The sequence below is a fragment of the Triticum aestivum genome, chromosome 5D, assembly GCF_018294505.1.
Source record: "Triticum aestivum cultivar Chinese Spring chromosome 5D, IWGSC CS RefSeq v2.1, whole genome shotgun sequence".
Taxonomy (NCBI): Eukaryota; Viridiplantae; Streptophyta; class Magnoliopsida; order Poales; family Poaceae; genus Triticum; species Triticum aestivum.
The window spans coordinates 553,794,718-553,806,997 of record NC_057808.1 but is presented as its reverse complement, the minus strand read 5'-3'; the positions used below and the strand labels follow the sequence as shown (position 1 = coordinate 553,806,997).

Sequence of the window (12,280 nt, the reverse complement as noted above, 5' to 3'; positions counted from 1 at the left end):
CTATATCAAAATTTGTATAACTATGTATAAATACAGTATAAAATAAAAGAAATAAAATACATATGAATAGTAGTGGCCCAGGTCAAAGCCAACACCGCTACTACTTAGCAGTACCACTAGTAGTAGCGCGGGTAGACCAGCGCTGCTGCTAAAGTTTAGTTGTAGCGCCATAGCAATAGCGCTGGTACCCGCGCTACTACTAGGCAAAAAACCAGCGCTATTACTAGGATTTTCTCTAGTAGTGTTCTCCCTGCGAGCAACTAACGAAGTACTCCTTTGGGAGCCCCACAAGGGTCACCTGGGTGGGCTTTGGCGTGCTCTCAGCCGCCGTCATGTGTCGCTCTCTCGGTGCTACCTTTGATATTTTTTCGCATGTGTTTTGGCTTTTTAGATGATTTTTTGTTCTTTCGGCTTTTCGGTTTCCCCCCAGTTTTTCTTAGTTTTGGACCAAAAAATTGATGAATAAACATGTTTTCTTTTTTTTCTTCCATGAGAGGCACAATGGTGCCTCTTGAAAACGGAAAAATATATTTGTTTTCTTCCTTGCATGAAAGACACGAATTTGCTTTCATGAAAGGCACCATCGTGCCTCTTGGAAACTTGGGAAAACGACCGTGAGAGACACAGTCATGCCTCTTGAAAACGGAATGATATCTCTTTTTTTCTTACGCGAGAGGTATAGATTTGCTTCTGCGAGAGACATAGTCGTGCCTCTCGGAACGAAAAGTTATGTTTTCTTTTTTTTTTTCCTTCTATAAGAGGCACAAATTTAGTTCTCGTGGGAGCACGGATTTACTTCCACGGGAGGCACAGTCGTGCCTCTTTCAAAAAGGAAAAAAAAACATGCTTCTGGTCTGGTTTTTTCGTTATTTTTTTTTAAAAAATTCGTCAAAACCTATCAACATGAAATCTAGTTTAAATATCTCGACGCGAGGAATTCAACAATAAAAATAGTTCGAGATTTGGACACAAGCCACTTGTTACAACATGAGAAGGTGGGAGTGACCTATATATTTATTTAATCCGAGTGACCTTCTACAAAGAGCATGCCTACATGCTACACCAGCCTGTACAGTTATACCTGGCTAAACCTCGGGCCGGGTCGGGCTTCAGGCCGGGCCTGACCAAGCCCGAGGCAAAAAACCTAGGCCCGAGCCCGGCCTAGCCCAGCCCGAACGCGTAAAAGCCCACCGAGCCTCGGGCCGGGCCCCTTCAGAAAAGCTCAAAACGATGGGCCTGGGCCCAGCCCGGCCAGGCCATCGGGCTCAAAATCTAGGCCTGAGCCCGGCCCGGGAGCAGCATCGGGCCAGGCTGGGTTGGGCTTTTTCGGGCCGGGCTTCCCATGGCCAGGACTAGTATAGTGGACACGGCCCAGCCCCACGAACAGTACCGAAGCAGACCTCCACCAGCCAGTCGCCTCCGACGCCGGCGCCTTCCCCTCTCTCTCCCCCACGAACTCCGGCAACCGGCGGCCACCCCGCGCTCCCGATCCACCAGATCCCTTCTCTCCCCCTCGGCCGATCCACGCGTGCGGCGACCCTCCGTAGCCATGGTGAGTCCGTTCCCCTCCCCTCCTCTCTAGATCCTCCCATTCCCTGCGCGCCGCCGCCGCTGCCGGATCCTCCCCTTCCCGCGACTCCGTTCAAATGGGTTCTTGTGTCTCCGCAGGCCAACACGCTGCGGCTGTACCTCACCTGCATCCGCAACACTCTGGAGGCGGCCATGTGCCTGCAGGTACGCACCAGCTCCAGGATCGCCGTTCCGCTCGGCAATTTCTTGATTTGCTCAGAGAGAAAATTAATGTCGCGCGTGCTTGTTCCTTGTGCCTCTAGAATTTCCCTTGCCAAGAGGTCGAGAGGCACAACAAGCCGGAGGTGGAGCTCAAGTAAGCCAATTCTTTCACCTGGACACCGTTTATTCAGAGCTTGTGTTGCTTCTTTCTGTAAGTGATTCGGTTCAGACCAGTAGAAGATTCTGCGTATTTTAGATGAAAATCGACGCAACCTTTTTCTCCTGCAAAGATAACGGCCTTCCGCTTCTATTTTTCGTATGTGCATTTGTGTGTGAAAACCTAGTGCTAGAAACAAACTGGAGATGTCTCCAGTTTATTCATAGGATCTAAATTTCAAAGACAACAATCTAGATTGCACCGATACGGTTACGCGTACCAGTATGAGCGCGATACAGATACAGGATAGTGGGGAAAGGGGAGCGGGAGCACCGGGAAAGGAGCCCCCCACCGGCACTACTAGAGCCTGAGAGGTATTGGGGACGTATGGTCAAAGAATCAGTATCGGATATGGTATCCGATACAGATACGTTGGTTGCTTGAAGTATCTGCGTTTTCTTGACAACAATAGTGGCACTATCTCTGGCTTCCTTTGATAGTTTATATGCCATTGTATCCCTGCAATCGCATTCACATGTGCCCGTGTTCCCTTTTTGTTTACACCTCCCCTCCCTGAAGTTCATGGATGCGAGTAAATCATGTTTTGCTGACATCATCTTTTTTAATTCCTTTTACAGGACTAGCTCTGAACTTCTGCTGAATCCGGTAAGGGAGATTTCAGATATTGATTCTTTGATGTTGCTAAGAAAATCTTGTGAGAGTAATTCCGTTCTATATATGAATGATTTTTATCCATGCGTTCTCCTTTTCTCATACAGATTTTACAGCAATTTTTTTCCCAACTGCAGAATCTTGTGGTGATTAGACGGTAGTGGAAAAATTGTTTCGAATGCCTCTTTGTAATATTTCGTATGCACCAGTATTGTTCATTCCTCAGAATGGCAACACTTATTCTCAGTTTGGACCTAAAATTTCTTTACTGTATTGTGAAGTGAGTAGAATATATATCTGCAGACACCTGCCCAAGAAGTATATGGTAATTGCGTGTCATTTTAAACTTCTAACAGATACACTCTTCATTAGACTATGCTGGAAATCATGAATACATTGTTCTTAGTACTTTAGTTAACGTTGTTCTTAGGCAAGCAAAATTCAGCCTCACAGGACAGTGGATGTTCTTTCATCTTTCATCCTGTCCTATCATGAAATTTCCAATGTTCCCTTTTGTAAGACCTGGTCTTTTGCTAGGCGATCAAGTAACATAGGCCAGCACTGATGCCAATTAGGTGCCTAAATCAAGATATAAACAAGATGCCTATCATTGATTACGAGTCGAGGGACTAGTCGCTAGACTAGTCTATGAGTCGCATTCTGGGTGTCGACTAGAAATCTCGTGTAGACTAGTTCGCCGAGTCGAGGAGTCGAAGGACTAGTCGTAGACTAGTCTAGATCAGTCGTGCACCTTGAGTCGTTCGACTCATTTATTTTTTATTTTTTAGGGATTGGGAGGGGATAAGTGAGCCAGCCACCCTGCCCCTTTCCCTCCATTGCTTATGCTCTTCATGGATCTGCACTCCTCTGCTCTGGCCCTTTCCCTCTATTGCTTCTGCTCTCCCTAGATCTGCCCTACGGTCTCCCTCTGCTGCCTTCTGGCTACTGGATCTGCTCGTCCATCAGGTTGCAGTAAGCAAGCAAGCATACTAGCAAAGTAAATTCTCCCTTCTCTTCTTCCCTTCTTTGATTCGATTTTTACCGCCTGCCCTCTTCCTTATTTCGTTTTGTTTGCTTCAGTTTCAAGATCCTTAGGTCTGAAGTGCAATGTGTATGCCGGAAATATCTCAAGTATTGTATTCAGCAGCTGCAGCTCAGGCCAATGAGCAATATGATCCATCGAAGGATCCTGCAAGAAGCCAACTAGGAGCAAGGATCCAACATGGAAATATGCTTACTGGCCTAATCTGCAGGACAAATTGACGCTCCAATGCACTTTCTATAGTATATATTACATATTAATACTAGGTTTTAGTAATTGATTACTGCAAGTTGTGAGCTACAGTACCATGTCGACTAGTCCAGCAGTAGTCTAGACTAGTCACGATTAGTCTATGAGTCTCAACCTTCGAACGACTCATCGACTCGTCGACTCATAAACGTTGATGCCTATACGATAGTACTAAACTGGAAAAATCACACTTTCTCAATTTTGTACTATTCAAATGGCTGTGAACTCGACATGCTAGAATTTCTGATTTATGTACATGCATATCATATTAGAGTATAGGATCGAATATTGTTATTGTGTTCTAGAATACTTGCCTGTAATTATTTATTGCGTTGAGAACACTTGCCTATAATTAAATAACTCGGCATAGCAAAAGTTATTGAATGTATTACTAAAGTTCCCTATGTGAAATTGATATGTGCTACTCCTTCCGTCCCGAATTACTTGTCGCAGAGATGGACGTATCTAGACGCATTTTTAGTTTTAGATACATCCATTTCTGCGACAAGTAATTCGGGACGGAGGGAGTATTTGCAAAACTCTGAAATGGGTGACACAGAGCATATGCGATAAAGCAGAAGTCTAATGAAAACCATATTGTTTAACACTGCTGAAACCTACTGAATCAATTGGTGATATCTTGCATATGTAGTCTGTACCATCTCTTTATGACTATGCTTCTCTGGAGATGAACTTGAAATAAAAAACAGTTTTTTCAGAATGGTGATCCATAATTAAGGATTTCCTCTTACAGGTGCTTATATGTCGTAATGAAGCCGAGAAGTGTTTGGTAGAGACTTCAATCAATTCTATCCGTATAAGCTTGAAGGTAGTGAATAATAGCTGGTGGATATTATGATAGTTCTTTTCAAAACATTGTGGCTCAATCATTTGTGATCCAGTATGCCATCATATACTTGTTTTCTTATTTGACAGGTTAAGCAGGCAGATGAACTGGAAAATATTCTTGCAAAGAAGTTTCTTAGGTTTTTGTCGATGAGGGCAGAGGCATTCCAAGTGTTGAGGAGAAAACCAGTTCAGGTATTACAATACTGTGTGCATGCATTACTTCTGTACCTCTAGTAATCGACTACTCGTAGTAGTACACAAACTTTATTCAACTGAAGTTGGGCCGGCAGGACTACTTGATACTAGGGGATTACACATAACTGCCTTTTCTAATTAATTACTCTATCCGCTCTGAAAGTTAAAAGGTATACACATTTTAGGAATTTAGTTTGATCAGCAGTTAGACTTGGATTAAGTGGTGAAACTGGAAATTTCAAGTATCAAATTGAAAAACTTGATATCAGCAATAGGACAACTAAATAGTAGTCTCTATGTTGCCTGAAGTTTTACCAGCTTTCGAGTTTTCCATCTTGATGATGTTTTCACAACGTTTATTAGCCATGTGGATCAAATTTGTCTTGGTACTTGCCGGAATGTTAGTGTACAGCATATTATCCAAGGACACCATTGGAAACTGACTAACTTGGTTTTCTTTTGTTTCAGGGTTATGATATTAGCTTCCTCATAACAAACTACCACTGTGAGGATATGCACAAGCATAAGCTCATAGATTTCATTGTTCAGTTTATGGAGGTAAGTAAAGGTCTAGTAAATGAACAGCTGACAGCAAGAGTAAGTTTGGACATGTTTGTAGTTTCTGAAATGTTTGTCTTACGTGCCTCTATGTAAAATAAGCACTCAGCAGTTTGTACTAAAATCACAAATGAATCCCTTATACAAATAATTTTAGAGTACATCTATCATGAAACGGCTGTGCGCCCAGCTTGGCGATTGCCCATAAAGTGTTGCCAGTCTTGGATTGCCCATTTTACAAGTGAAGAAGAACAAAATGCAGAAGACTCACGATCATGTTTTTCTTTCACAGTAGAGCTAAAAAAAATTGCCCATAAAGTGTTGCCAGTCTTGGACATGCTTTGACACACAGATGCTTCTTCGTGTTGTAGGACATTGACAAGGAGATCAGCGAGCTCAAGCTGTCGGTGAACACACGTGGCCGGCTGGTGGCAACTGAGTTCCTAAAGCAGTTCATCTGATCTCGCTATCCGACTTATCATCGCGGAAGGACCAATTCTCCATTGGGAGTTTCTCGGCCTCCTCCCTGGAGGTGTTGGCTGCTCTCCTCAGGGTAAATGTGCTTCTGGAGTACTGGTGCACCCGGTCGATGACAAATGCAAGGAACAGTGTGTCCTGCTAGGAGCGATGAACTGTTAGAAGTGTGGTGCCAGGTTTAACTATGAATGTGTATTCTACTCTACTTAATTGTTTGATAGAGGACAATATTAGTGTATTAGACATGGGAAAAAATGGAGTTCTGCATTCATCAGAGTATAGCCTTAATGCCCGGAAATAAAATCTTTGGAGGTCTTTTTCGTCATTTTAGTTCTGAATCTTCCTATGTATGAACTGTAATTTGAAGGAATATTTGTGTGCTTGTATGGATACAGTACACTGTATGCTACAGAGTACAGACCAATATACCAACTCCAAATGGTACACCATGACTTCAGGCTTTCCCATGAAATATTACTTGATATCGCAATAATTATTTCAACTGCAATGGATTCAGTTGCAAGCAAGCCTTAGATACCAACCTAAGTGAATCATGAAAACCTAAATTAAATCATCTTTGATTTTATTTCACACAAGATGATTTCCAAATTGTAAGGAGATCCTCAATGCAAAGATAGTACACTGGTTACTGGTAATAAAAATGACCAACAAAAAGTAAACAGTACTATGATTAAAAAAAGGGAAGTTGTTTTTGGTATAAAAAAATGCAACTCTTTTCAAGATGCCTTAACAAAAACAAAATGTGCTTATGCATATTATGATTTTCCTTTTCTGGAAACACGGTGAAACATTATAGAAAACTGTTCAAAATCTTTGCGAGAATAGGAGATAAATTACTGCATTTCAACACATGGTCTAATCAGTACTACAAAGTGCATTCTGAAACCCGATCTTTCTCCCATATCCATCTCACCATCCCTGACTTTTCAGTGCCTCAAAACAAACTACAGAGCACAGAGTACATCCATCCATATCACCATAAGTTAGAGAGGGGAATGAAAGCCAAGGACCACATCAAGAGCCTTGGCGATGAGCGCTTCGAGTTCGAGATAGCTACATGCCGCGGGTCAACCAGTTCAGCCTTTGTAGTGAAGCTGGGACTGCAGGATCTGGTTGTCCTCCAGCAGCCGGTCGTACTCGAGGAGCAGCTCTTCAGATTGCTTCTGCAGGGCATTGACATGGGCCTCTGCATCGGACGCTTTCCTCTGGTGATCTTCGGACTCGGATTTCAGCTTCTTCATGTCCTCGCTCAGCTTGGCCATGTCCTGCTGAAGCTTCTTCATCTCGCTGGTCGACTTCTCCTCCTTCTCGCGCAAGGACCGGTTCTCCATTTGGAGCTTCTCGACCTCCTCCCTTGAGGTGTTGGCTGATTTCCTAAGGGTGATGAGCTTCTGAAGGTAGTGGTGCAACCGGTCGATGACAAACGCGAGGAATAGTGTGTATCCTGCAACGAGTGATGAGCCGTTAGAAGGTTGAGAAAAGATCCGGTATTCCAACTCAGTATCAACATCAATAAAAATGAATGTATTCTGCATTCCTGTCGAACTACAGCCTATAATGTCCCATGCCAACTGCTCAAAATAAAATCTTTTAGGCAGTGATCTTTTGAGGCCTACCTTTTGACATTTTAGTTCTGACCTCCCCATGTTCAAGAACGAAAATTACCAGACTGGACTAACAGCTTAGAATTTCGAATGAAATGGTGTGCATTTTACTTGAGACTAGCTGGCATGATTACTTATTGGTGCCTAATTAATTCATTAACTGATAGTGCTGCTGTTAGAGCTTTAGAAGGCCAACGTGTGTCCATGAGATCCTGTTTCTACAGGCCAACAATCCCACTTTATAGTTTGTCTGGAAAAAGTAATGCAGATTCAACAAATCCTCCACCTCTATAGACCCAAACCATATATACCAAGTCCAAATGGGTACACCCTGACTTCAGACTTCCATATATACCAGAAAATACACTTGGTATCATAATTATAAATTGCAACTGCGCCAGAATCTGATTTAAACGGGTCCCTAAATTCCAAATTCAGTGAATCATGAAAACCAGTAGTACTAAATTTGCTCTATCTTTTTGCATGAAACAAATCATCCCTTAATTTTATTAACCGCAACTGCCTACCTTGAAGATCATGATTTCCAAATTGCAAGTAAGATTTATAACACAAGTAAAGTGATATAAATGACTAACTACACAAGTAACCAGTACTAAATTACCAAAAAAAAAGTTAGTTGTTTTCGGTAAAAATAAAATGCACCTTAAAGTCCTGTTTCTTGATCTAAACCTTCATAAGGAGTCCTAAGTATGCTCGAGTAAGATAGTTGTGTATCTAAAGTCACGTCTGCTATTGCCCTTATTTATGCTAACCACTTTTAGCCTTCTACTTCTTCCACTCAGATCATGTTTCTCAACGCTTAACACATTCAAAGTAGCAAGAGCAGCACACTGAATTGTTGCATAATAGAAACCATCAAGTAAGCAATATAGTTAATTGCAACGTTTAGAGACTCTAGAGTTAAGACTAGAAGGGGCCTTTGACATACCCCTTACCTGGTGCATCAGAACTTCAGAGGCCTGAACATTTTCAGAAAACTATGTGTCCAATCCTCACTTATAGTGGACATGATGTTAATTTAAGGCATAATATAGCATGCCATTAATCAAAGCAGATCTTTCCCTAGACAACTTGCTTTCAGCTAAGAATCTGTCATCCAAACTCCAACCAAGCATGAAAGCAGCATAAGCTGATGCAAGCCTAAACAATATTAGTTCCTGTTGTATTGTATCCAACCCAGGCTACTATAATAAAATGGGATCCCTAATAGTATAATATTTCTTGATCAGTTGACCAACACCACATGGAAGACTAATGCTACCGACATGTAAATATAAGAACAGCAATCTTTAACTATACAATCAAATTGTGGTTATCTATTAGATTTCCAGTTTGAGATTTAAAATGCCGTATTGAAACTATAAGATACCAAGTGGATTCACAAGCACGTATGCTAGGACCTGAGACAACATTTGGTTTGATATACCCTTTATTTAGTACATCAGAATCCTGAACATCTTTACCAAACTATTTGTCCAATCCTCACTTATAGAGGACAGGATGCTAATCAAGGCATAGTATAGCATGCCATTAATCAAGGCAGATCTGTCCCTGGACAGCTTACTTTCAGCTAAGAATCTGCCGTCCAAACTCCGACCAAGCAAGAAAGGAACATAGATCTGATGCAAGCCTAAGCAATACCAGCCCCTATTGTAGTCAACCCAGGCCACTACAATATAATCTTTCTTGACCAGTTGACCAACACCACATGAAGGACTAATGCTACAGACATATAAATATAATAACAGGATTCTTCAACTATAGAATCAGACTGCAATTTTGTATTAGATTTCTAGTTTGAGATAGAAAATGCACATGTTACAGAGTGCGATATCGGAACATGCATGCTAGGACTGAAGACTACATTTAGTTTGCGCATTGTTCATGGCCTATTCTAAAGTATACAGTCGAATTACAGATCTATGAGCACGAAAAAAGCATCTAAAAAAGCATCTCCAAATCTACCCCCTTCACAACCTGAGCAGCAAATTCTTGCTTGTAGTCCATAGCGCGTGATTTACACTGTAATTTACATACTCCTAGAATGGACTGCAAATTACCGGTCGGATCCGAAATTCTAAATGCACAATCTTGAGAGAGGATAGAACTAATAGCAGATACATCGCATATTCTAAAGTACAGATTGGTATAATAACAACACATTTCTGTACTTGACTAAAGGCGAAAGCATCCGAAGTGACTAGTAGTTGCCAACAAGTGGTTGCTCGGCCCCTTCAGCAACTAAGCAGCAGCCACCACTATCCCAATGCTAACTAGTAGTAGGAGTAGAGGCATTTGGTGGTGCGGAGTAAGAAATGAATCGAAGAAAGAAGGCTGACCGATGAGCGATGCCTCGAGGAGGTGCGTCCTCCAGAGCACCTGGTCCATGGGGCTGACGTTGCCGATCTTGTGGCCCCTGTTCTGGATCCTGACGATGGCGGCGACGCTGGACATGAGGATGACGGAGAGCGTGCAGGCGAGCGTCTTGACGGTGGCGGGGCCCTTGCCGGTCTTGACCTGCTCCACGCCCCGCATCGCCAGCTCCCGCAGCGGCCCGATCTTGACCATGAGCAGCAGCGCCACCGCCCCCTCCGCGAACAGCACCAGGAACAGCAGCGGGATCATGGCCCCGTTTTCTTTACCTTTCCGACCGACCGGATGTCAGGTCTCCTTGGATTCCGCCCGGGAACTTAAGAAGGGGCGGGGCTTTTCAGCGGGACAACAACCACGGCGCGAGGATTAATTGGCGGAGGTCGCTCCGCCGCGCGAGTAGGGCGGGCGGTCCTTTTCCGGCGGAGGAAAAAGATGGCGAGCGAATCCAGTCGGCGGACGGGGAGATTCAACTTCAACTGGGAGGCGGAGCGGACAAGAACCCACCGCCACCACCTTTTCTTCCCCTGGCTGTCCTGCGAATCGAATCAAGTCAGGAGGGTGGCGCGTCGTCGGCGGGCAAAAGGACCGAGCAGCTAAAAGGGGGAAGCAAATCAGCTAATTCTTCGGGAAGGAAGGAAGAAGAAACCCCCACCTCGTCTCTGCCAAGAACCAATCCTCCTCGGAGGAGCGGAGGGGCGGCCGAGAGCCCGCGGCCTGCGGGCGGGCGCGGATCACGGGAGGATGGAGCCGGGAAAGGGGGGTGGGAAAGGGGCGGAGGGGCGGCGGCGAAAGGCGACGGGGAGGGAGCACGCGCAGCAGCGGGATGGGGGGAGTGGAGTGGAGCGGGGAGTGTGGGAGAGCGTGAAGCTCTTGGCTTGGCCCCCTCTGCCTGCCTGCCTGCCTGCTCATTCCCAGCCACTACTACTACTCCTACTAGTTCTTTTGGACTCTTTTCTTTTCTGCTAAATGAAAAATGATAAAGTGAGTAATAATAGTTCTTTCGGCCTTTGGGCTCTTTCTTTTTCATTAATATAATGATAAAGTGCGCTTTTCCTTGCAGGGAGATTAATTAACAATGTGCTTGATGCCGCTGCAAATCTTCAAGGCTTTAGGCTAAAGGTCTTCCCCCACATGCATGGTTAAGGAAAGGCCGGAGTGCTCCTTATGAGCAATGCTGGACCAACCTTTCGTAGGTGGGCAAAATTACCATCTACTAGTATCGATCTGATCTCATCTTTTTGTAATGTGTTGCTTGCTTCCTTCACTTTTGGGAAAAAAGGGGAGGAGGGACTCTCAAGTAAAGTTTTGCATGTTCCAGTTTCCTCCTCAGTTGCCGCTCGCTTCCCTTTGCTTTCATTGTGGGCATAGTTTTTGTTTGCTCACGGCTCCCAGTGCTAGGCTACTCGAGTAGTCAAGCATCGGCTCGTTAAGTCTCGACTCGTTAAGCTTGTTAACGAGAGGAAAAGAAACTTTGTTCCGTTCTGTTCATTTAAAGCTTGTTAAACTCGCGAGCGCTCACTAACAGACTACAATGTGTTACGGGCCGTAAGGCCCGGTGGAGATGCGCTAGTTTACTTCCTCCTATGGTTAGGTTAGGATGGATCTATTATGCCATGAAATGTTATGACGATAAGATAAGAATATGTGTTATGATGTACTAACGAGTTGCTCGTGAAACTTGTTAGCTTGTTCGTTAAGTTTGTTAAGTTTAACGAGCTGAAATCAGTGATTGACTGTTCATTAAAAAGCGAGCTATGAGCTAAGCTATCAAGCATTTTCATTAAGCTCGTGAGCTATGAGCTTTTGATTCAGACCTACTGAGTGCCCACCCCCCCTAAAAAAAGATGATTCGGCAAAGGGACTGCATGGGAATCTGGAACTTGTCTCTGGATTTATCTTTTCATCAACGAGACACGTGCCCTGCCCCATGCTTTTCCGTATTATGAACCGAACACTAGAAAGATCGTGAAGCCTTCTCCCTCGTGGTAGCAGCTCCATTGCTAACAGGCCTCAAGCCCAAGACCAGCCTGAGTCCATAGCAGAAGTGGCACAATGGAACAAGTCGCTTAGCAACCCAAAACGGTCGGTCGGCTGAACACTCCGCCGGTCGCATGTACACGCTTCGATCACGCAGCGATTTTGCGCTCGCATCGACGTTTTTGCTTGTGCAGGCCACCATTTTTTCCAGCAAATGCCGACTGGTGCTCACAACTTCTCACACGACCGGCGGTGGTGCATGATGGTGGTGGTGGTGGTGGGGGGGGGGGGGGTGACTACTGCAAGCCAACCACACCACTTTTTGGATGTTTCTCCCTCTTGGCCATCGCTGCC

General features: G+C 44.3%; 2 protein-coding genes across 3 annotated transcripts; one reads left to right on the top strand and one right to left on the bottom strand.

Annotated features, from left to right (window-relative positions):
• Window positions 1-1,351: 1,351 nt before the first annotated feature.
• Window positions 1,352-6,255, top strand: LOC123123807 (actin-related protein 2/3 complex subunit 4). Its single transcript, XM_044544435.1, has 8 exons — window positions 1,352-1,552; window positions 1,669-1,734; window positions 1,833-1,885; window positions 2,527-2,554; window positions 4,606-4,680; window positions 4,788-4,892; window positions 5,364-5,453; window positions 5,825-6,255. Exons 1-8 carry the CDS (start codon window positions 1,550-1,552, stop codon window positions 5,912-5,914), a joined length of 510 nt encoding a protein of 169 aa, XP_044400370.1. The 5' UTR covers window positions 1,352-1,549; the 3' UTR covers window positions 5,915-6,255.
• Window positions 6,256-6,775: 520 nt separating this feature from the next.
• LOC123123806 (B-cell receptor-associated protein 31) lies at window positions 6,776-10,857 on the bottom strand. Of its 2 annotated transcripts, none has more exons than XM_044544433.1 (3): window positions 10,602-10,857; window positions 9,916-10,482; window positions 6,776-7,395 (listed from the first exon to the last, which is right to left on the bottom strand). In XM_044544433.1, the coding sequence occupies exons 2-3, from the start codon at window positions 10,199-10,201 to the stop codon at window positions 7,028-7,030; spliced, it is 654 nt and encodes a 217-aa protein (XP_044400368.1). In that variant the 5' UTR covers window positions 10,202-10,482; window positions 10,602-10,857; the 3' UTR covers window positions 6,776-7,027. The 2 variants fall into 2 exon arrangements, with proteins under 2 accessions (XP_044400368.1, XP_044400369.1); XM_044544434.1 differs by having other exon boundaries at window positions 9,916-10,477; window positions 10,602-10,854.
• Window positions 10,858-12,280: the final 1,423 nt, after the last annotated feature.